The sequence below is a fragment of the Lethenteron reissneri genome, chromosome 33, assembly GCF_015708825.2.
Source record: "Lethenteron reissneri isolate LAM-NWPU_2019-01 chromosome 33, ASM1570882v1, whole genome shotgun sequence".
Lineage (NCBI taxonomy): Eukaryota > Metazoa > Chordata > Hyperoartia > Petromyzontiformes > Petromyzontidae > Lethenteron > Lethenteron reissneri.
In genome coordinates, this window is record NC_083811.1 from 15,830,230 (window position 1) to 15,853,357 (window position 23,128).

Here is a 23,128-nt window from a genome sequence, read left to right on the forward strand (position 1 = left end):
GTTTTTTTTCGAACGGGGGCGCTCCAATGCATTCTCTATGGCTTCCGGGAGGGCATGCACTAACGTGCTTACGTCATCATACGTGCTAACGTCATCATACGTAAGCACGTTTCATCCAACAATATAATTTATCGCTACCTAGTGGAATCTTTAATAAAATAAACTTGAGTGGTTTGTTTTAATAGTGAGTATAGAAACAAACAAGATGTATTGTAAGAGTCACTTTATTTTTCATTAATATTAAAGAAGTGAAGTTGCCTTTACATGCTTAAGCTGTTAATTTATCCATTGCATGGGTGGACCTTATCCTTATCAATCATCCAGACATTTGCCCCCCCTGAGAGATTTTGCAGGAGCCGCCACTGCACCCAGAGTAGCATTAGACGTTGGTATACCCCCTTATTTTGCGATATAATATTACACGAATCCCCGTAAATCAATGATTAATTATCGGTGATTCGCTATAATCCGTGGCACACCGAGGTGGATTGAAAACGCCTGGCAGACTGAAAACTGCCACAGTGTGCAGGGCCTAACGGAGAGCTGCAGAAGCGAAGTTGCAGGGAAAATGGGGTTTGCTACTTTTCTTGGTTTACGTTGCACACACGAGCCGTGCTGACACGATGTATTGATTAGAAAAGGTTTTTTTTTAACCTTGAATATCAAGTCTTTATAATGCAAAATATGGTTTAACATAAACCCATAGGCAGATTTGTGCCCATTTGGATCTGAGACAAAAATAACCACTCACCACTTGCCACACTTTCCCCGTTATCTGTAATTGTTTTCACTTTTTTTATGGAGCCGCATGGCTAATTCACACTGCGTCGGCATGGAACATTTTTCACCGATTATAATTCTCACGTCCGCGGTGCGCCACAGATTGCAGAATCCTCCATATGGTCCCCCAATGTCAGACGTGGATCTTTGGATTCAAAAGAGCTGCTGTAGCTGCCTTTGGATATTGTCGTCACCGCAGCACGCTGGGCATGAACTGCAGTGAGTTTCCCGCGAGTTGTAGACCGGGATGCCTGGCAACTTCCATTTATAAATGGCTGCCAATTTATAAATACACTTTAGGGTGCCACGCAATATGCAAGTGAACGTATTGGCGGTACACCGGTGGTGCGCAGTATAAAAATATATGAATATTTATTTATTTCCCGCGATTCGCAAACCCTGGTCAGAAAATATTGTGGGGTGGTGATGGTGCGTCAAAATTAGTTCTCGTGATGTTGAAGCAGTTGAAAGACTAACGTTTATGAGCAGCTGAACACGAAGCCACACCATATGTTGCCAAATAGCAGCACCCAGCGCGATGACGATTGGCTGCTCCGTGTTCCAAAGGCAGGTTTGACTCCTTGTGCCCGAGACTTGGTTGGACGGTTCCTCAATTAATTTCCGGAAAAAAATTTTGGTGGACGGTGGCATGAAAAGATTAGGACTTAATGTCACACGTTCGAATGGGAAAGCAAGCTGCTGAATCTAAGGCAACTTCTGATGGAGAGTCTGCAGCTCACTCAAGGGGCAACAGCGACATCGTTAGACTGGCACCGGTGGACCGCCAATACGTCCATATGGAAAAAGTGAAGTTTCAGTGTTATTGGGTGACACCCCTCCTCTCAATTTGTTACTTTTGGTGTAAAAGTCATCAACGGAGAATCTCGTTCTACCCTGTTCAGTCACAGGTTGCTCAGGGTCTCCGATTCTTTTTCACTGCACCGTGACTGTTTATTGGTTCAATCTTGATTTGAAGCTTTTGTGACTGAAGAAATCCATACTCTTTAGTTATTTCGGTAAAGTCACGTAGGTATAAAAAATCAATAAGTTACGACGTTTCGATCACAACACAAGCAATCGTCATCAGGTAGAAAGATACAGCCGTAGAACTGCGATCGAAACGTCGTAATTTATTATTTGTTTTTCTACCTAAGTGACTTTACCGAAAGAACCAAGGAGTATGTTTATTGGCTGTAGTATATTTTTCGCCGCCGCTGTGCGGCCAGTACATTACTGAGGGATTGTCTTGAAACGACGAGCCCGTGACCTTGAAACCAACAAACTTGAAGTTTCAGCGGCACCCAAATACTTACGTTTATATTTGATCATCACGAACTATTTTTTCCCCCGTTTGTTGTAGAACTTGTTCAACTACACATTACAGATTATATGAAAATTGTAATGAACGTTATTGCTGACATTTGTCACCAACTTTTCCCAATTAGCTCTTATTGTTTTTTGTCATTGTATTAGTCTTTGCATCAGGTTGCTTAGTCGCATAATGTTGGACAGTCTACACAGCACATGCAGCACGTATCACGTGCAGTGGGTGTGGGGAAAAGCAGATACGGTCATGTTGGAATTCAGTGGTCTGTGTGTACGCTACCTTGCAGGGCATGAAAAATCAGGATAACAGCTTGCTGATGGTGCCCCCGATGATTGCGTTGGATACTGTTGCAGACTCTATCCAGGAAAGCGATAAGGACAAGGATATCCACCGCACCTTCTACACAGGCTTGCAGGTAAATACCGCACGCTCGCATTGAGGACCTGAGTGCAAAATTAAACGCTTGGAAAGATATGAGAGCGACGAGCACATGCAGAGCTGGGATAGTTAGTTATGCGTGCTATGAACTGCATGTAATCATTGGGAGCCCTTAAATTCATCACTGGCTCAAAAACATTAGCGTTTCAGTGGGGAGACAACTTAACTTTTGAAGATCTCAAAGGATCTGTAGAAAAGACCAAGACAGAGTGTGGACTAACATATAGGCTCGTGCTCAACATGATGCTGACGAGTATTGTAAAAGTGATCATGCTCTCACCTCGTGAATTGGCCTGTCGCACTTGATATGCATAACAAATGTAAATACTAAATTATTGAAAACAGAAATGAATACCGTCCTATTCGATGTGTTAATTATTGTCTTCATTGTTCTAAAGTCAAAGTGATTTCCTGATGCTCAAACAAACATTGAGGCAGTGCTCATCTCCTGTTTACAGTCCTGAGCCAGTGTTGGGAAATCCACATTTCTATGGCAGGGTGAGTCTGTCCTGAAGAAAACCGCCATTGACTTCTCCACAAAGTGACACTTATTTTATATCAACATTGGAGGGAAGATGGGCTGAGTCATTCGTCCCCCTAACCAGGATTTTAAATGTGTTGCAACCTTCCCCTCTATTGTTGAGCAACCTCGTCGGCGTATTATTTGAGCGGAGTATCGTCTCTAATCTCATAATTGTTCATGCGGAGGCTTTTTTTCACTTTGCAGGTTTTAAATAACTTTGTGAGTGACGTAATGGACATCCCAAAGGGAGGCCCTTACATGCGGGATGGAAAGAGGCGGGTTGACTTCGTGTTGGCGTACCACTTCAAGGGGCACAGATCATTTCCTGGGAGCCCAACAAGTGAGGAAAACATTGCAACAACTTTGGAAGTCATCACTGCTCCAGCTGAGAAGTCGGAAACTGAAGACGAGTTGACCAAACGCGCACGTTCCAGAAAAACGTCCGTGTTGGAGGAGGGCAGTGAGATGGGACCCAACAGCCACCACCTTTTGGAGAAAGAGCAGATGATGTGCCGGGAGGAATTTGAGCAAAACTTAATGGATGCCAGACTTGAACTGGAATGGGATGAGGAAGTAAGTGTTTTCGTTTACACTAATCTATTGAAGCATTGACGGTGGTTGATGATGTGTGCCAAATTTACTGAACCATAATTATCGTTGCTCCTGCCAGTTGTGAGGCTACCAAGTTATATCCTCTGTATCACAGGTGTGCATTTTATGCATATACAAAGACCCCCCGTATAGCCTGTAACAGACTGTTGGGACAAGGACTGGTAGCGAGCATCTATGAAGGCCGTAACGGCACACAAATACCAAATACTAATTTGAGGCTGAGTCGACCTAGGGGAGGCCCATGACCGGTTCAGATAATCGTCGCCAGGTTTGTAGAGCAGCGCACTAACCGCTGCACTACATGTACGCACGGGCATGCAACTGGGCGTGTGTGTGGATGTCGCTGTTATTAGGACCAGGCGGAGGGACATGGATACGTGCGGATCCATGCACCCTGGTTGGTCCTCATCAGGGAGGCCGAATTCCTCAAAATCAAGATGCCTACTAAGAAGGTGCGTTAACCAGCCTGTTCATAGACAGCTATAAAAAGAGATCCAGAGTTCATATGGTTCTTAGAACGTAAATACAACATCTATATGTCCATATCTATGCGTCTGGCATGTTTTGTTTACGTGACAAACCGATTTGTTAATTGGCATGTTCTGTTTACGTGACAAAACTTGGCTGTGTCGGGTGGTGGTGGGTCTAACGACACATTCATATTTACGCGATCTAACCAAAAATACCTGTATTATGTTTGATATTGGTCGCAAAAGCCTACGTGTTAAACCGTCTGTGTCATGTGTATTTTATATAATGCATTTTGAATGTCGACTCCAAAAAAATCTATATAAAACCCCACCAAAATATATATTTTAAATCAGCTCAATTAGATCGTCATTTTTTCTGTGAACATTCAACCTCCCGCCACACACTTCTGCGGCAAAATTCATGAATCGATCATTTAATATTTTTCTCCGAAAGTTTGCAACTCAAGAGCCTCGGGAAAATAATCAATTCCCGCCAATTCATCAGCACCCTTTGGGCCAGAAAGTTGTGTCAGGAGTGTTAAATCCAGGAAAAGCCTCTTCCGACATCAGAAACAAATTACCAGAATACTTCTTATGGTAAACATAACACGATAATGCAATTGCTGTGTTGTGAAATTGTGCATCCAGGTGTTTGAGATGAAGAAATCGTCGGGAGTGCTGCACGGGCTCGGTGCAAGAATCAACCATGCGCTGCAGCCTAACGTGCCTCATTCGCAGGAGGCTATGTCCCAGAAAAAGCTCTCGTTCCCTTTCTCCAGAGACAAGCAGAAGCTGTGCGTGTGACATCATTCATAATTCGCACGACCCAACATTGCTATATTTGTTGAAGAAAAAATATTCTAAGCTCCGGATTAATTATACGTTAAGTGATCCCAATATCTCTGCACGGGATGTATCGCCTTGTTTCAATAGCCACTTGCACGTTTATTAAATTATTGGAAAATTGTAAATTCTAAACGGAATCCAAGCAAAGAAAATACAAGCTGAATTTTTTGTAAAAACAAATCCAAGGCTTGGTTTTCCAGTTTGTGCATTTAGTAGCAAATGATACCTGAATTTGGCAACGTTATGTAAACACTCCAGAAAGACAATACTGATCGGCATGTTTCAACATTGGATACATTTTAATTACATTCAGAAGGTTCACAATAGGCTTAATGTGGTGGTTTTAGGCTGTTATGTGAATTGGTCTGGATGAAATGTATACTATAAGTTTATCAGGTCGGGAACTTCCGGTTTTGAGATATGTCCACTCTCATTTATATCTAATTATGCTATATACTGTATCATATTAACTTGCTTGTCTTTATGCAATGTATTTAACATGGGGTTTTTTGTTGTTGCAGATTTGATATCAAAAGTGAAGATTCATTCTTTGACAGTGCCACGCGAAGCCGCATTGTAAGTTTTCAATGGTGTGAATCAAACAAAATTTTAAACAACTAAACATCCACCTTGTATGAATAATAAAAGTAATTTTAAGCTTACATGTTTTTGATCAGAATATTTCTTTATCCCGGAGAAATCCGATGACCATTGAAGCTCTTTTTAACAGCTGTCCAGTAGGGGGCGGGTCAGAAAGTTCCAACAAACATGTCTTAATGTCTTATTGAACATGTCAGCAAAAACATGACGTAAGTCTAACCTTTCTCACATGCTTTATTTTCCTTCACAAAATACTTTGACTTCTGTTTGTGAAATGTTCTTACTTGAGCCGAAAGATTATACCGAATGTTTAGTAGTATTGCTGGTTTTAATGAGCAAAAGCGTTGCACGGCAAAATATCAAACTAACATTTATCAAAGCAGTTATGACTCAAATTTATATATTTTTGTCTAATGCATCTCAAGCAATGAAAATCGAACAGTTAGGTTTGCATATTATTCTCATTAATTTGCAGTTAATTCTTATCTGGCATTTAACAAAAATATATTTTCACCATGGGGGATAGGGATCCATGTTTTTTTCCAATCAACCAGGAGGCCTCATTGGTCGCTGCGACAGTGACTGCAGGAAGTGCAAAGATGAGTAAGGGGCCAGGAAATTGGCCAGATAATTTAAAAGGGGAAAAAAAGTGGGAAAGGAAGAACGGGATCTGGAGGCGAAGAAAGAGAAAGAGGTGAAGAGAGGATTGGTGATTGAGGGAGCTGGGATGAAGGTTAGGAGTAATTTTAGAAAGTTCGGGAAGGAGAGGAGATGTATGGGCGCGTGTCGTGAGCACGGGGATAACCAAGGGAGAGACATGTGGCGGAATAGATTGGAGGACGAGTGCACGCGCAGTATTTAGTACTATTGGGTGATTGTAGCATTAGTGGGAAAGCAATTGAATGTGACACTGTGATAAAACTGCATTAGTGTTTAAAACTTGTATCTCACACGTGCAACTATTAGAAGTTAAGTGCAATCTCACCGAGAACTTTTCCTAGACCCCGTGTAAAATATTTGGCAACGTTTATTGTGAAAACAGCGACAACATTGCAAATGTACATCTGCAGTCAAGTGTTGCAAAATGTAAACTCACAAATGTATCGATTCTGCTCCTGTCTATCTTACAGGTCTTTGAAATTCTGAAAAGGGTCAAATGCACCAAAGGGCCTTACAAAATGGGTGAGTTCGTGTCAATATTGGCCATATTTAAATTTACAAAAAAATTCAAATGCTGATTCATTTTAGCTAAAGGTCAAAATTAGTCAAAACCTGTTCCCGGAATCATTCTTCGGCAATCACTTTATTCGAGATAAGGAGGAGACAAACCCGATTTGAAGGATTACACACCAACCAGCCTCCTGTCACGCACATCATTCACGTCTCACGGAACCGAATGACGGATAAATGTTGAGGCCATCCAACCAATGAGCAAGCTGGAGTTAGGTAAAGGTCTTTTCCACCAATTACCACATCCCATCAATCAAATCCTGCACAAGACAAATGCATACCAAATACTTTTATGCCCAGCTTATAAATTGCGAAAAGCCATTTGGTTAAGTGGAAAAGTAAGCCTCGCTCAATGCCAAAACTGTTTACAAAACGACACGGCTACGTTGAGGTCGCATGAAGGGAGTGAAAAAATACAAACAGAAAGTGAAGCCAGGCAAGGAAATGTGCTCTTACAAAGGTTCAGTGACTGCAGGGATCCATACTCTCTGGTTCTTTCGTTAAAGTCGCGTAGATAGAATGTTTTAATAAAATAAAACATTACGTTTCGGTCACAACACAAGCGTCCATCTTCAGGTGAGAAAAAATAAATCTTACAAAGGTAATTTACAACCGTGGATATTTCTCTCAAATTTAGAAATAAAGGTTTAACAAACACGATTGAAGAAATGTTCTGCTAAGATTTGCCCATGACACAGTCATTGTAAAAAGTAGCAAACATTAATGACCTACATACGATTGAATAACTTCATAAACATGATCGAGAGCGAGGGCACTACTTTCAGGCAATTCTGGTTGAAAACAAAATGAGTAGAATAAAAGCAGGAAGTAGTGCCTTTTGGAAAGTTTAACATCTTAATGAAAAGGAGTGTACAATAATTTTACAGGTAGAAACAATGTTCCACACTGGCCACCAGGGATTTTTTTGTCTGTATGTCTGTCGTGCATAAATAAATATATAATACAAACAGCTCTTTGATTGGTGAAGACCTACTACTGGGTACGGAGAGGGGAGGGGCCTAAGGGAAGGGGGGTCAGGGGAGGGGCCTAAGGATATGGGAGGGTCAGGGGAGGGGCCTAAGGGAGGGGGGGTCAGCGGAGGGGCCTGAGGGAAGGGATAAGGGGAGGTGCCTAAGCCAAGGGGAGGGGCCGATAGTTAAGTGGGTTGAGGATGTCGGGGAGGGTGGGGGGAAGGTAAACACGCCCACTTATCCAACTGCCTCCCCCCCTGAACGCCGCGCTGAGTGTGTGTGTGAGTCTGACAGTGTGAGTGTGAGTCTGTGAGATTGAGTGTATGTGTGTGTGAGAGTGAGTGTGTGTGTGAGTCTGAGAGTGTGAGAGTGAGTGTATGCGTGTGTGAGTCTAAGAGTGTGAGTGTGTGTGAGTCTGAGAGTGTGAGAGTGAGTGTGTGTGTCTGAGAGTGTGAGGGTGAGTGAGTGTGAGTCTGAGAGTGTAATAGTGAGAGTGTGTGTGTGTGTGAGTCTGAGAGTGTGAGGGTGAGTGTGTGTGTGAGTCTGAGAGTGTGAGATTGAGTGTATGTGTATGTGAGAGTGAGTGTGTGTGTGTAAGCCCCAGGATAATTTGGGCTCGCCTTTCCATCAACCGGAGGCGAGGAGTGGTGGTCGTGGTTACTTATGCCCCCACCGAAAACGAACATCCATGGAGGGATGCAGGAAAAGCCGATGAGTCAGATGCCTTCTATAACCTCCTGTCACAGGTGCTGGCTAAAGTGGCCACTCGGGACAGAGCCATCTTGTTGGGTGACTTCAATGCTCGAGTTGGTCATGATGCTGGCACCTGGTCTGGAGTGATTGGAAGGCATGGGCCAGATCAGCTCAATAACAATGGTAGGAGGATGATAGATTTTTGTGCAGCCCATGGGCTTGTAATTACCAACACGCTCTTCCGGTATCGGCGCATCCACACAACATCATGTATGCATGCAGGCTCCAAGCAAGAACATCTGCTGGACTACATAGTGACAGACCAGCAGATGCGAGCCCATGTCCTTGACACCAGGACCTACCGTGGAGCTGATCTGCCCTCTGACCATCGACTAGTCATCTGTAAGATGCGCCTGCCATTCTTCCACTCCGGTGGTGAGTGTACACCCAGGACCCCATTCCAACCTAAAGTGGCCTGGTCTCAGTTAGCTGATGAAAGTTGCAAGTGAGAATGTCATCATCGCTTGCAGCTGGGGTTGGCATCGTCCCCCACTCCTCCTGATGTCGAGGGTAAATGGACGAGGTTTAGGACTGTGACTCATGCAGCGGCAATGGCTACTTTGGGTACGCGGTCAAGACCTCCCCAGAAACCCTGGCTGACAGAGAAGGTGTTCAGGTTAGTTGAGAAAAAGCGACAGGCCCACTCTCATCAGCTACAGCATCCCACGTCAGAGAATGAGGGGGTTTACCGCAGCCTTCGCTCGGAGGTTCGGAGAGCCGTAAGGCGCTACAGGGATGGGTGGTGGTCGCGGGTTGCTGAGGAGATGGAGTCTGCCTCAGTGGCCCGCGATCACAAATCACTATTTAATTCCATCAAAAAAGTAACCTGCAGCGCCACACCTATTACCATCATTAGGGGAAAAAACGGTGATCCAATCTCCAACCCCCAGGAACAGGTTTGCAGATTGTCTGAGCATTTCTGTGAGGTCCTGGGGGAGGGGAAATCCCTCAGCCAAGAAAACATCATGGCAAAAAGTGGGGATAACCCTGCTGAGTCTGCGGTGCCTCAAATATTGGAAGAGGTCACCCCCTGCGAGTGGCTGGCTGAGGTGCCATCTGTTGAGGAAGTACTGAAGGCGATCCAGAGTCTGAGACTAGGAAAGGCACCGGGCAGAGATGATCTCCCAAGAGAAATGCTCAGGGAGGGTGGTGTTTGTGCACAGACTGCCCTATATGACATCATAACAACAGTCTGGACCACTGGACGGGTTCCGCAGGATTGGAAGGATGCCCTGGTGGTTTCCCTCTTTAAGAAGGGGGACCGCACAGACTGTAACAACTACAGGGGCATCTCACTCCTCAGTGTGCCAGGAAAGGTCCTGGCAAGGATTATTCAACATCGCCTTGCTAACCACGCTGAGGAGAGGCTTGCGGAGCCCCAATGCGGTTACAGGAAAGGGCGGTCCTACACAGATGCCATATTTTCTGTCCGTCTGCTACAGCAAAGGTGTAGGGAATTCCAACAAGACCTACATCTTCGCTTTATTGACCTGGTCAAGGCCTATGATACCATCAGTAGGCCTGGGCTCTGGGTTGTTCTTCGTGCGTTCAGAGTCCCTTCATGATGGTGAGCGGGCCCGGGTAAAACTACGTGGCCGGGAGTCAGAGCCTTTCCCTGTACACTGTGGGGTGCGACAGGGATGTCTTCTGGCTCCCACATTATTTAACATCTATTTTGACCGCGTAGTTCGTGAAGCCTTCAATAGCTGTACCGGGAAAATTTCCATCTGATACAGATATAATGAGAAGCTGATAGACGCCCGGGTGCGATCAAGGGATGGCTCCCTATTGGTCAACCACGTCATGTATGCCAATGATTTAGTAATAACTGCTCATTCAGAAGAGGAGTTGGAGATGCTGCTGCTGAGACTGGAGCGTGCCACTAAGAGGTGGGGCCTTACCATCAGCTCCACCAAAACTAAGCACCTGCCTGGGTATTTTGTACCATCGGACACTCCACCCCCACAACTCCCAATCGGTGATGGGGCAGTAGTGGAGAGAGTGGAGAGTTTCCCATACCTGGGCAGTTTGCTTATGACCGGCTCCAGTTTAACAGCAGAGGTCTCACTCCGAATCAGTTGAGCGGCAATATCTTTTCATCGGTTGCGTAACGCTGTGTGGAAGCTACCTGGTCTGTCGCTCCGCACGACGCTTCAGGTCTTCTCGGCCACGGTCATTCCCTCCCTTCTCTACGCTTGCGAAACGTGGACCCCCCTAATGGAGCATCTTCGCCGGTTTGAAACATTCAGGCTGGCCTGCCTACGATCCATCCTGGGTTTAACCAGGCTGGATTGTGTGAGGAGCTCACAAATGCTTGAAATATCTGGGCAAAGTCCCATCGGTGAGCTCCTCCGGCAGGCAAGGCTGCGTTGGCTGGGTCATGTAGCCCGCATGCCCAGCCACCGCATGCCTAAACAGCTTTTGTTCGGCCGGATCGAGGGGGCTAAACGGGCGCGGCACGGGCTAGAGAAGACATGGAGTGATGTGGTACAGGAGGACGTGGAGCTGAGTGGACTTGCCGATGACTGGTACCAGCGGTGTCAAGATCGGCATCTGTGGAGGAGGCTCGTGAAGGATGCTACTGGGCAGTTGGAGGCAGTCGCCCTCCAACAACAACGGAGGGCGGAGGAGCGACGCGCACAACGAGCAGAGCGCCGGGTGGCTAAAGCACAGCAAGTTGGTACAGTAGGGGGCACAGGTGGTGCATCAGCCAGTCATCTCGGTCAGTCGACCCGTGGCACCTGAGTCTGCCCCGTGACCTCCTGCCAGCGGGCGTTCGACACTTCACGTGGCCTCAAGGTGCACTTGGCCTGGCACAAGCGTCGTGGTGACGTTACCGCCACTTAGTGGCGAATGGCGGTTGTTGTTGTTGTTGTGTGAGTCTGAGAGTGTGAGAGTGAGTGTATGCGTGTGTGAGTCTAAGAGTGTGAGTGTGAGTGTGTGTGAGTCTGAGAGTGTGAGAGTGAGTGTGTGTGTCTGAGAGTGTGAGGGTGAGTGAGTGTGAGTCTGAGAGTGTAATAGTGAGAGTGTGTGTGTGTGTGAGTCTGAGAGTGTGAGGGTGAGTGTGTGTGTGAGTCTGAGAGTGTGAGATTGAGTGTATGTGTATGTGAGAGTGAGTGTGTGTATGTAAGCCCCAGGATAATTTGGGCTCGCCTTTCCATCAACCGGAGGCGAGGAGTGGTGGTCGTGGTTACTTATGCCCCCACCGAAGACGAACATCCGTGGAGGGATGCAGGAAAAGCCGATGAGTCAGATGCCTTCTATAACCTCCTGTCACAGGTGCTGGCTAAAGTGGCCACTCGGGACAGAGCCATCTTGTTGGGTGACTTCAATGCTCGAGTTGGTCATGATGCTGGCACCTGGTCTGGAGTGATTGGAAGGCATGGGCCAGATCAGCTCAATAACAATGGTAGGAGGATGATAGATTTTTGTGCAGCCCATGGGCTTGTAATTACCAACACGCTCTTCCGGTATCGGCGCATCCACACAACATCATGGATGCATGCCGGCTCCAAGCAAGAACATCTGCTGGACTACATAGTGACAGACCAGCAGATGCGAGCCCATGTCCTTGACACCAGGACCTACCGTGGAGCTGATCTGCCCTCTGACCATCGACTAGTCATCTGTAAGATGCGCCTGCCATTCTTCCACTCCGGTGGTGGGTGTACACCCAGGACCCCATTCCAACCTAAAGTGGCCTGGTCTCAGTTAGCTGATGAAAGTTGCAAGTGAGAATGTCATCATCGCTTGCAGCTGGGGTTGGCATCGTCCCCCACTCCTCCTGATGTCGAGGGTAAATGGACGAGGTTTAGGACTGTGACTCATGCAGCGGCAATGGCTACTTTGGGTACGCGGTCAAGACCTCCCCAGAAACCCTGGCTGACAGAGAAGGTGTTCAGGTTAGTTGAGAAAAAGCGACAGGCCCACTCTCATCAGCTACAGCATCCCACGTCAGAGAATGAGGGGGTTTACCGCAGCCTTCACTCGGAGGTTCGGAGAGCCGTAAGGCGCTACAAGGATGGGTGGTGGTCGCGGGTTGCTGAGGAGATGGAGTCTGCCTCAGTGGCCCGCGATCACAAATCACTATTTAATTCCATCAAAAAAGTAACCTGCAGCGCCACACCTATTACCATCATTAGGGGAAAAAACGGTGATCCAATCTCCAACCCCCAGGAACAGGTTTGCAGATTGTCTGAGCATTTCTGTGAGGTCCTGGGGGAGGGGAAATCCCTCAGCCAAGAAAACATCATGGCAAAAAGTGGGGATAACCCTGCTGAGTCTGCGGTGCCTCGAATATTGGAAGAGGTCACCCCCTGCGAGTGGCTGGCTGAGGTGCCATCTGTTGAGGAAGTACTGAAGGCGATCCAGAGTCTGAGACTAGGAAAGGCACCGGGCAGAGATGATCTCCCAAGAGAAATGCTCAGGGAGGGTGGTGTTTGTGCACAGACTGCCCTATATGACATCATAACAACAGTCTGGACCACTGGACGGGTTCCGCAGGATTGGAAGGATGCCCTGGTGGTTTCCCTCTTTAAGAAGGGGGACCGCACAGACTGTAACAACTACAGGGGCATCTCACTCCTCAGTGTGCCAGGAAAGGTCCTGGCAAGGATTATTCAACATCGCCTTGCTAACCACGCTGAGGAGAGGCTTGCGGAGCCCCAATGCGGTTACAGGAAAGGGCGGTCCTACACAGATGCCATATTTTCTGTCCGTCTGCTACAGCAAAGGTGTAGGGAATTCCAACAAGACCTACATCTTCGCTTTATTGACCTGGTCAAGGCCTATGATACCATCAGTAGGCCTGGGCTCTGGGTTGTTCTTCGTGCGTTCAGAGTCCCTTCATGATGGTGAGCGGGCCCGGGTAAAACTACGTGGCCGGGAGTCAGAGCCTTTCCCTGTACACTGTGGGGTGCGACAGGGATGTCTTCTGGCTCCCACATTATTTAACATCTATTTTGACCGCGTAGTTCGTGAAGCCTTCAATAGCTGTACCGGGAAAATTTCCATCTGGTACAGATATAATGAGAAGCTGATAGACACCCGGGTGCGATCAAGGGATGGCTCCCTATTGGTCAACCACGTCATGTATGCCAATGATTTAGTAATAACTGCTCATTCAGAAGAGGAGTTGGAGATGCTGCTGCTGAGACTGGAGCGTGCCACTAAGAGGTGGGGCCTTACCATCAGCTCCACCAAAACTAAGCACCTGCCTGGGTATTTTGTACCATCGGACACTCCACCCCCACAACTCCCAATCGGTGATGGGGCAGTAGTGGAGAGAGTGGAGAGTTTCCCATACCTGGGCAGTTTGCTTATGACCGGCTCCAGTTTAACAGCAGAGGTCTCACTCCGAATCAGTTGAGCGGCAATATCTTTTCATCGGTTGCGTAACGCTGTGTGGAAGCTACCTGGTCTGTCGCTCCGCACGACGCTTCAGGTCTTCTCGGCCACGGTCATTCCCTCCCTTCTCTACGCTTGCAAAACGTGGACCCCCCTAATGGAGCATCTTCGCCGGTTTGCAACATTCAGGCTGGCCTGCCTACGATCCATCCTGGGTTTAACCAGGCTGGATTGTGTGAGGAGCTCACAAATGCTTGAAATATCTGGGCAAAGTCCCATCGGTGAGCTCCTCCGGCAGGCAAGGCTGCGTTGGCTGGGTCATGTAGCCCGCATGCCCAGCCACCACATGCCTAAACAGCTTTTGTTCGGCCGGATCGAGGGGGCTAAACGGGCGCGGCACGGGCTAGAGAAGACATGGAGTGATGTGGTACAGGAGGACGTGGAGCTGAGTGGACTTGCCGATGACTGGTACCAGCGGTGTCAAGATCGGCATCTGTGGAGGAGGCTCGTGAAGGACGCTACTGGGCAGTTGGAGGCAGTCGCCCTCCAACAACAACGGAGGGCGGAGGAGCGACGCGCACAACAACGAGCAGAGCGCCGGGTGGCTAAAGCACAGCAAGTTGGTACAGTAGGGGGCACAGGTGGTGCATCAGCCAGTCATCTCGGTCAGTCGACCCGTGGCACCTGAGTCTGCCCCGTGACCTCCTGCCAGCGGGCGTTCGACACTTCACGTGGCCTCAAGGTGCACTTGGCCTGGCACAAGCGTCGTGGTGACGTTACCGCCACTTAGTGGCGAATGGCGGTTGTTGTTGTTGTGTGAGTCTGAGAGTGTGAGAGTGAGTGTATGCGTGTGTGAGTCTAAGAGTGTGAGTGAGTGTGTGTGAGTCTGGGAGTGTGAGAGTGAGTGTGTGTGTGTGAGTCTGAGAGTGTGTGTGTGTGAGTCTGAGAGTGTGAGAGTGAGTGTATGTGCGTGTGAGTCTGAGAGTGTGAGATGTGAGTGTGTGTGTGAGTCTGAGAGTGTGAGAGTATGTGTATGAGTGAGAGTGTGGGCGTGAGTGTGTGTGTGTGTCTGAGAGTGTGTGTGTGTGTGTCTGAAAGTGTGAGAGTGTGTGTGTGAGACTGAGTGTGTGTGTGCGAGTCTGAGAGTGTGAGAGTGAGTGTGTGAGTCTGAGAGTCTGAGAGTGTGAGCGTGAGTGTGTGAGTCTGAGAGTGTGAGAGTGAGTGTGTGTGTGTGAGTCTGAGAGTGTGAGAGTGAGTGTATGTGTGTGTGAGTCTGAGAGTGTGAGTAGTGAGTGTGTGTGTGAGTCTGAAAGTGTGAGATGTGAGTGTGTGTGTGAGTCTGAGAGTGTGAGATTGTGTGTGTGTGAGAGTGAGTGTGTGTGCGAGTCTGAGAGTGTGAGTAGTGAGTGTGTGTGTGAGTCTGAAAGTGTGAGATGTGAGTGTGTGTGTGAGTCTGAGAGCGAGTGTGTGTGCGAGTCTGAGAGTGTGTGTGAGTATGAGAGTGTGAGAGTGTGTGTGTGAGTTTGAGAGTGTGAGAGTGAGTGTATGTGTGTGCGAGTCTGAGAGTATGAGAGTGTGTGTGTGTGAGTCTCAGAGTGTGAGAGTGAGTGTATGTGTGTGTGAGTCTTAGTTACCTAGAGTGTTATACAGGTAGGAACAACAGGTTCCACACTGCTCATCAGGGATTATGTGTCTGTCTGTCGTGCATATCCGGAATTCCGCCCACCCATGCACCTCCCCACCGAACACCAAGCTACGCCGCGATTGGTTGGTTGACGATGTCGGGGAGGGTGGGGGGGAAGGGTCAACATGCCCACTCATGCCCCAACGCCACGCTGTCCAACCAAGTTCCTACCTGCCCACTCCGATAGAACGTGTTTTCAAGCAGTGCACACTGCAGGACATGACATGCGGACACTGACGGAGAAAACGAAACAAAACTGAAAAGTGCAAAGAATGCATGCAGAGACACACGCTAGATATTACCACTGAGAGACAAATAAGTAATATTTTAAAATACTTTTTTTTAAATGGCAGAACTCCACGACTTCAGGAAGTGGCCCCGAAGCTTGCCATAACGTAAGGGGCCATGGTGATCTACAGCCAACGTCAGTTGAGCGTGGACCATTAGACCCAAGCCGAAACATGACATATACAAAAGATGGTTTAAAAATATTTTTAATTTTTAATGATAGAATATAGTATTGTCATCAGTATGACATAAGTATACCAAGTTTGCAGTCGATAGCACATTGGGAAGTGGATTAAAATTGAGTTACAAGATTTGAGGATACGACAACAACAACAACAACAGAGTTAATAGAAAGCGTGTAAAAAGAGGAACACGTGGATCAGTGAACACACCCAAGGCAGAGACGTCATATTAAGGAAAGTGAATTGACTTGGGCAGAACGCATCGCTAGATGGGATGATGGTCATTGGCTGATAGAGCCGATGGATTGACAGCCAAAGGTGAGAATGCTTCTAGGAGGACGACTGCCGAGGCAGATGCAGTGATGAGATCCGTTCGTGTGCAGGAGTGCGATGTATGGTAGCACCGCTGGACTGTGAGGGATGACAAACCGCTTGAGGAGGTCATCATCCAGCAGTGAATAGACAATGGCCGGTGATGGTGAATCTGTCTTTTTTTCATATTTTTGCAGGCATCACGAGTCTTATCGCCAACGGAGTGTATACTTCTGCATTCCCGCTGCATGACGTAAGTAAAACTGGAGCATCTCCTGTGGAGCTACATCATGGGACCTACTTTGCCAGTATTAAATTATGATACTAGAGTTTTCCCCTTTCTGGTAATAAAACAGGTTTTAAGATGTTTAAACACCAAACTGAAACCTTTGCAAGGAATAATGTCTGCATTAACCACACAGTACTTGTAGTGGACATTCAAACAAAAAAACATGCTCTGACAGTATGTGCATTGTCTTTGAAACTGATTGGTCCACACCAAAGACAGCTTTCTTTAGAGCCGAGTCTCAAACAGTGCATGTGGTTAATGCAAACATGATTCCTTGCAAAGGTTTCAGTTTGGTGTTTTAATATCTTAACACCTAAATTTCGATTTAAAGCTTTCGTGACTGCAGGGATTCATCTTCTTGGTTCTTTCGGTAAAGTCACGTAGAAGGGAAGTAATAAAATAATAAAAATAAAACATAATACAATTATGTTCACGACGTTTCGGCCACAACGGAAGCAGCCGTGCTCAGGTGAAAACCAGGTCCGTCGAGGCGACAGAGTCTGAATGAAACAGCACACGAGCTTGGAGCATATATATAAACTGGGCGCCTTGACAAAGGAATTTGCATATCAAGAGGAATTTAGCATATTTATGGGAAATGCAGGAATGTGATTAGTACTACATATGCATGTGCATTATGCAGGATTAACAGCATCAAAGGGAGCTGCAGTTGCTGCTGCTGCTGCTGCTGCAGTTGCTGCAGTTGCTGCTGCTGCAGTTGCTGCTGCTGCTGCAGTTTCTGCTGCTGTTGCAGTTTCTGCTGCTGCTGCAGTTGCTGCTGCTGCTGCAGTTGCTGCTGCTGTTGCAGTTGCTGCCTTATCCATTTTAATATAACACTATGTATTATTCTACCCACCCTAATGTGTATCACACTGCTATATATTTACTATACAATTACGACACCATACATTACTCTGCACACTGCACCATGCCAGTGAGTGGAACGTGGTCTGAAAGTCACCGTAAACGTGAACACAATCAGTTAAGATCCGAAATGGTTTATTACGTCCTTCCAATGATTGCTAAGCCAGAATCCATCTTCTCGGTTGAAATTGTCTCTGTGTGTGTATATGTGGATCGCCTCATGAACGAATCTCTCATGATAGCCAGATGGCTTGCAGAAAACCTCTGTCTTGGAGAAGTCAATGTCATGTGAGCCCACTGAATTGTAACAGTGATCTGCCACGGCTGAGGTGTTTGTCCTACCGTGTTTCAGGTCTGATTTATGTTCACGGATGCGGTCCGAGACATGTCGTTTGGTTTCTCCAATGTAACTGCTACCACAGAGGCAACTTAGTTTGTAGACGCCAGGATACTGTATGTCTGGAACCACATATTTTACAGACGGGACCAGATCACGGATTTTATGTACTGTGTTGAATCGGACCTGGATCTTGTGTTTAATCAGGATTTTGGAGATCTTTTTTGTGACCCCAGCAATGTAGGGTAAGGTGATGGTCATGAAAGGCTCCTCAACAGGATCCTTCTTGATGGTTGGAGTGATGGCCTTGCGGATTGTGTAGTCGGAGTAACCATTAGCCTTAAGAGCTTGGCGTACGTGTTTGAGTTCACTGCCAATGTGTTCCTGGTCGGAAATGCATTGGGCTCTATGGTATAGAGTCTTGATGAGGGAATTCTTCTGGGATGGATGGTGGTGGGAATCCGGTTTTAGGTAAGCATCCGTATGGGTGGCTTTCCTGTCGACAGAGTGGCTCATTGAACCATCAGGTCTCCTTTTAATTAGGACATCCAAAAAGGGTAGCTTGCCATCTTTTTCGACTTCCATGGTGAATCTGATGGCTGGGTGTATGGAATTGATGTGGTCGAGAAATTGGTCTAGAGCAGGCCGGCCATGTGGCCAGATGACAAAAGTGTCATCTACGTACCTCTTCCATAAGGTCGGGCGTAGAGTGGCAGTCTTGATGGCGTCAGTCTCAAATTTCTCCATGAAGATGTTGGCTACAACCGGAGATAGGGGGGAGCCCATTGGGGTGCCCTCAGTTTGCTTATAGAAAGTTCCATTCCAGGTGAAGTATGTATTGGTTAAGCAGTGTCTCACCAGGGGGGTACCCCAGCATTCAGTCCTTGATGAACCAAGTCTTCAATGATTGCGATGGTGTCAGGTACAGGAACTTTGGTGAATAAGGAAACCACATCAAAACTGACAAGCAGGTCGTCTGGGGACAGGGCAATCCCCTTGATTGTCGATACCAGGTCAGTAGAGTTTAGTACCGCAGAGGTGGTTTTTCCAGTGAAAGGCCGTAGGATTTCAGACAAAAAACGAGCCAGTTTATAGGTGGGGGAGTTGATAGTAGAGACAATGGGACGAAGAGGTGTATCTTCTTTATGTATCTTTGGCAAGCTGTATAATCTTGGTGGCCTGGCTGCAGAAGGTTTCAACGAGAACTGTTTGGTCTGATCAATTAATGTGGTTGAATCAGAAATCATTTGCTTGGTTTTAGAGATGAGGCTGTTGGTGGGGTCTCTTTTTATTTTTGTATAGCTGCCATCGTTGAGTAGTTCTTGGATTTTGTTGTTGTATTCTGTTTTGTCCATGATGACAGTGGCATTGCCTTTGTCGGCTGAGAGGATGACAATGTCATCCCTCTTTTTTAATTGAGCTAATTCAAAACGCTCATCTTTGCTGATGTTACGAGCTGGCATCTTAGCGTTTTTGAGGGTTGCAGAGATTTCAGATCTTGCTACGTCTGCAGCGATGTGACTCAGGCCCTTGAGAGCTACATCTACTCTAGCAATTATATCATTAACTGGTGTCTAGGTGTGACTGCAAAGTTTAGTCCTTTAGCTAAAACGGATTTCAGGCCTTCAGAAATAGAACTGTTACTGCGATTAATTACGACTTTGTTAACATCTAGCTTTTCAATGTGTGGGTCCGATTTCTTACTTTGAGAGGCGATCGAATTTGGAAATCAAGTTGTTCTTACATTTGGTCGACATAGCGGCAGCTGAAGAGGCAGTCATTTTATCTACATGTTCCCAATCCGATGTGGACATTGTTGCACTCAAAGATAAGTGTGATTTGTAGAGTGTCTTGTCTAACTGATCTAGATCGGTGCGCGTAAGTCTGATTTTCTCTGAGATAAGAGCTAAGCTAGTTCTAGACAGAATTCGTTTAGCATTAGAAGAAGTTACAGCAGCAGATGTTAGTGTAAATGCGTTTGGTATTACCTTAGAGTCGCGGCATCTCTTCAGAAAGGTGAGAGACTCGATTAGCTGAGCCTTCTTATCCCGGAGCTTGTTAAAGGATCTCAAAGTTATGTGGAAACCCTCCCCGTAGAGGCGGTTAAATTTCGATTTAAAGCTTTCGTGACTGCAGGGATTCATCTTCTTGGTTCGTTCGGTAAAGTCACGTAGAAGGGAAGTAATAAAATAATAAAAATAAAACATAATAAAAATATTCTCACGACGTTTCGGCCACAACGCAAGCAGCCGTCCTCAGGTGAAAACCAGGTCCGTCGAGGCGACAGAGTCTGAATGAAACAGCATACGAGCTTGGAGCATATATATAAGCTGGGCGCCTTGACAAAGGAATTTGCATATCAAGAGGAATTTAGCATATTTATGGGAAATGCAGGAATGTGATTAGTACTACATATGCATGTGCATTATGCAGGATTAATAGAATCAAAGGAAGCTGCAGTTGCTGCTGCTACTGCTGCAGTTGCTGCTGCAGTTGCTGCTGCAGTTGCTGCTGCAGTTGCTGCTGCTGCAGTTGCTGCTGCTGCAGTTTCTGCTGCTGCTGCAGTTTCTGATGCTGCTGCAGTTGCTGCTGCTGCAGTTGCTGCTGCTGTTGCAGTTGCTGCCTTATCCATTTTAATATAACACTATGTATTATTCTGCCCACCCTAATGTGTATCACACTGCTATATATTTACTATACAATTACGACACCATACATTACTCTGCACACTGCACCATGCCAGTGAGGGGAACGTGGTCTGAAAGTCACCGTAAACGTGAACACAATCAGTTAAGATCCGAAATGGTTTATTACGTCCTTCCAATGATTGCTAAGCCAGAATCCATCTTCTCGGTTGAAATTGTCTCTGTGTTTGTATATGTGGATCGCCTCATGAACAAATCTCTCATGATAGCCAGATGGCTTGCAGAGAACCTCTGTCTTGGAGAAGTCAATGTCATGTGAGCCCACTGAATTGTAACAGTGATCTGCCACGGCTGAGGTGTTTGTCCTACCGTGTTTCAGGTCTGCTTTATGTTCACGGATGCGGTCCAAGACATGTCGTTTGGTTTCTCCAATGTAACTGCTACCACAGAGGCAACTTAGTTTGTAGACGCCAGGGTACTGTATGTCTGGAACCACATCTTTTGCAGACGGGACCAGATCACGGATGTTATGTACTGTGTTGAATCGGACCTGGATCTTGTGTTTAATCAGGATTTTGGAGATCTTTTTTCTGACCCCAGCAATGTAGGGTAAGGTGATGGTCTTGAAAGGCTCCTCAACAGGATCCTTCTTGATGGTTGGAGTGATGGCCTTGCGGATTGTGTAGTCGGAGTAACCATTAGCCTTAAGAGCTTGGCGTACGTGTTTGAGTTCACTGCCAATGTGTTCCTGGTCGGAAATGCATTGGGCTCTATGGTATAGAGTCTTGATGAGGGAATTCTTCTGGGATGGATGGTGGTGGGAATCCGGTTTTAGGTAAGCATCCGTATGGGTGGCTTTCCTGTAGACAGAGTGGCTCATTGAACCATCAGGTCTCCTTTTAATTAGGACATCCAAAAAGGGTAGCTTGCCATCTTTTTCGACTTCCATGGTTAATCTGATGGCTGGGTGTATGGAATTGATGTGGTCGAGAAATTGGTCTAGAGCAGGCCGGCCATGTGGCCAGATGACAAAAGTGTCATCTACGTACCTCTTCCATAAGGTCGGGCATAGAGTGGCAGTCTTGATGGCGTCAGTCTCAAATTTCTCCATGAAGATGTTGGCTACAACCGGAGATAGGGGGGAGCCTATTGGGGTGCCCTCAGTTTGCTTGTAGAAAGTTCCATTCCAGGTGAAGTATGTATTGGTTAAGCAGTGTCTCACCAGGGGGGTACCCCAGCATTCAGTCCTTGATGAACCAAGTCTTCAATGATTGCGATGGTGTCAGGTACAGGAACTTTGGTGAATAAGGAAACCACATAAAAACTGACAAGCAGGTCGTCTGGGGACAGGGCAATCCCCTTGATTGTCGATACCAGGTCAGTAGAGTTTAGTACCGCAGAGGTGGTTTTTCCAGTGAAAGGCCGTAGGATTTCAGACAAAAAACGAGCCAGTTTATAGGTGGGGGAGTTGATAGTAGAGACAATGGGACGAAAACGTGTATCTTCTTTATGTATCTTTGGCAAGCCGTATAATCTTGGTGGCCTGGCTGCAGAAGGTTTCAACGAGAACTGTTTGGTCTGATCAATTAATGCGGTTGAATCAAAAATGGGAGACCTGATGGTTCAATGAGCCACTCTGTCTACAGGAAAGCCACCCATACGGATGCTTACCTAAAACCGGATTCCCACCACCATCCATCCCAGAAGAATTCCCTCATCAAGACTCTATACCATAGAGCCCAATGCATTTCCGACCAGGAACACATTGGCAGTGAACTCAAACACGTACGCCAAGCTCTTAAGGCTAATGGTTACTCCGACTACACAATCCGCAAGGCCATCACTCCAACCATCAAGAAGGATCCTGTTGAGGAGCCTTTCAAGACCATCACCTTACCCTACATTGCTGGGGTCACAAAAAAGATCTCCAAAATCCTGATTAAACACAAGATCCAGGTCCGATTCAACACAGTACATAAAATCCGTGATCTGGTACCGTCTGTAAAAGATGTGGTTCCAGACATACAGTACCCTGGCGTCTACAAACTAAGTTGCCTCTGTGGTAGCAGTTACATTGGGGAAACCAAACGACATGTCTCGGACCGCATCCGTGAACATAAAGCTGACCTGAAACACGGTAGGACAAACACCTCAGCCGTGGCAGATCACTGTTACAACTCAGTGGGCTCACATGATATTGACTTCTCCAAGACAGAGGTTCTCTGCAAGCCATTCATGAGGCAAACATGATGCCTTGAATGAAGATGTCAGTTTCGTACCAGTTTAAAAGGGTAAAAACCTACTACTATATTTTGCCACTGGTAAAAGAGATCTCATAGTGTAACTGCTTACCCCGAGCTCTCAATACTCTGATATCGCACTGTGTTTGAGTTGTACGCCTTCTGGTGTCATCTGGTCTAACACCAATGGGGACTAGGCTCTAAAGAAAGCCGTCTCGGGTGTGGACCAATCAACTTCAAGGACAGTGCATATTATTATCATTATCAGAGTTGCTTCTTTTTGTTTGCTTTTTTGACTACTTGTGTTGTGGTTATTGCAAACATGATGCCTTGAATGAAGGTGTCAGTTTCGTACCAGTTTAAAAGGGTAAAAACCTACTACTATATTTTG

General features: G+C 46.6%; 1 protein-coding gene across 2 annotated transcripts in view; it reads left to right on the forward strand.

The window, feature by feature from the left end:
• LOC133350388 (anoctamin-1-like) overlaps positions 1 to 23,128 on the forward strand; it is a 103,434-nt gene that overhangs the window by 30,650 nt on the left and 49,656 nt on the right. For both annotated transcript variants that reach the window (XM_061564722.1, XM_061564721.1), the window contains exons 3-9: positions 2,394 to 2,522; positions 3,273 to 3,641; positions 4,034 to 4,132; positions 4,799 to 4,944; positions 5,518 to 5,572; positions 6,727 to 6,778; positions 16,560 to 16,615. In XM_061564722.1, coding sequence (XP_061420706.1) covers positions 2,394 to 2,522; positions 3,273 to 3,641; positions 4,034 to 4,132; positions 4,799 to 4,944; positions 5,518 to 5,572; positions 6,727 to 6,778; positions 16,560 to 16,615 — 906 coding nt within the window. The remainder of the gene's footprint in view (positions 1 to 2,393; positions 2,523 to 3,272; positions 3,642 to 4,033; positions 4,133 to 4,798; positions 4,945 to 5,517; positions 5,573 to 6,726; positions 6,779 to 16,559; positions 16,616 to 23,128) is intronic.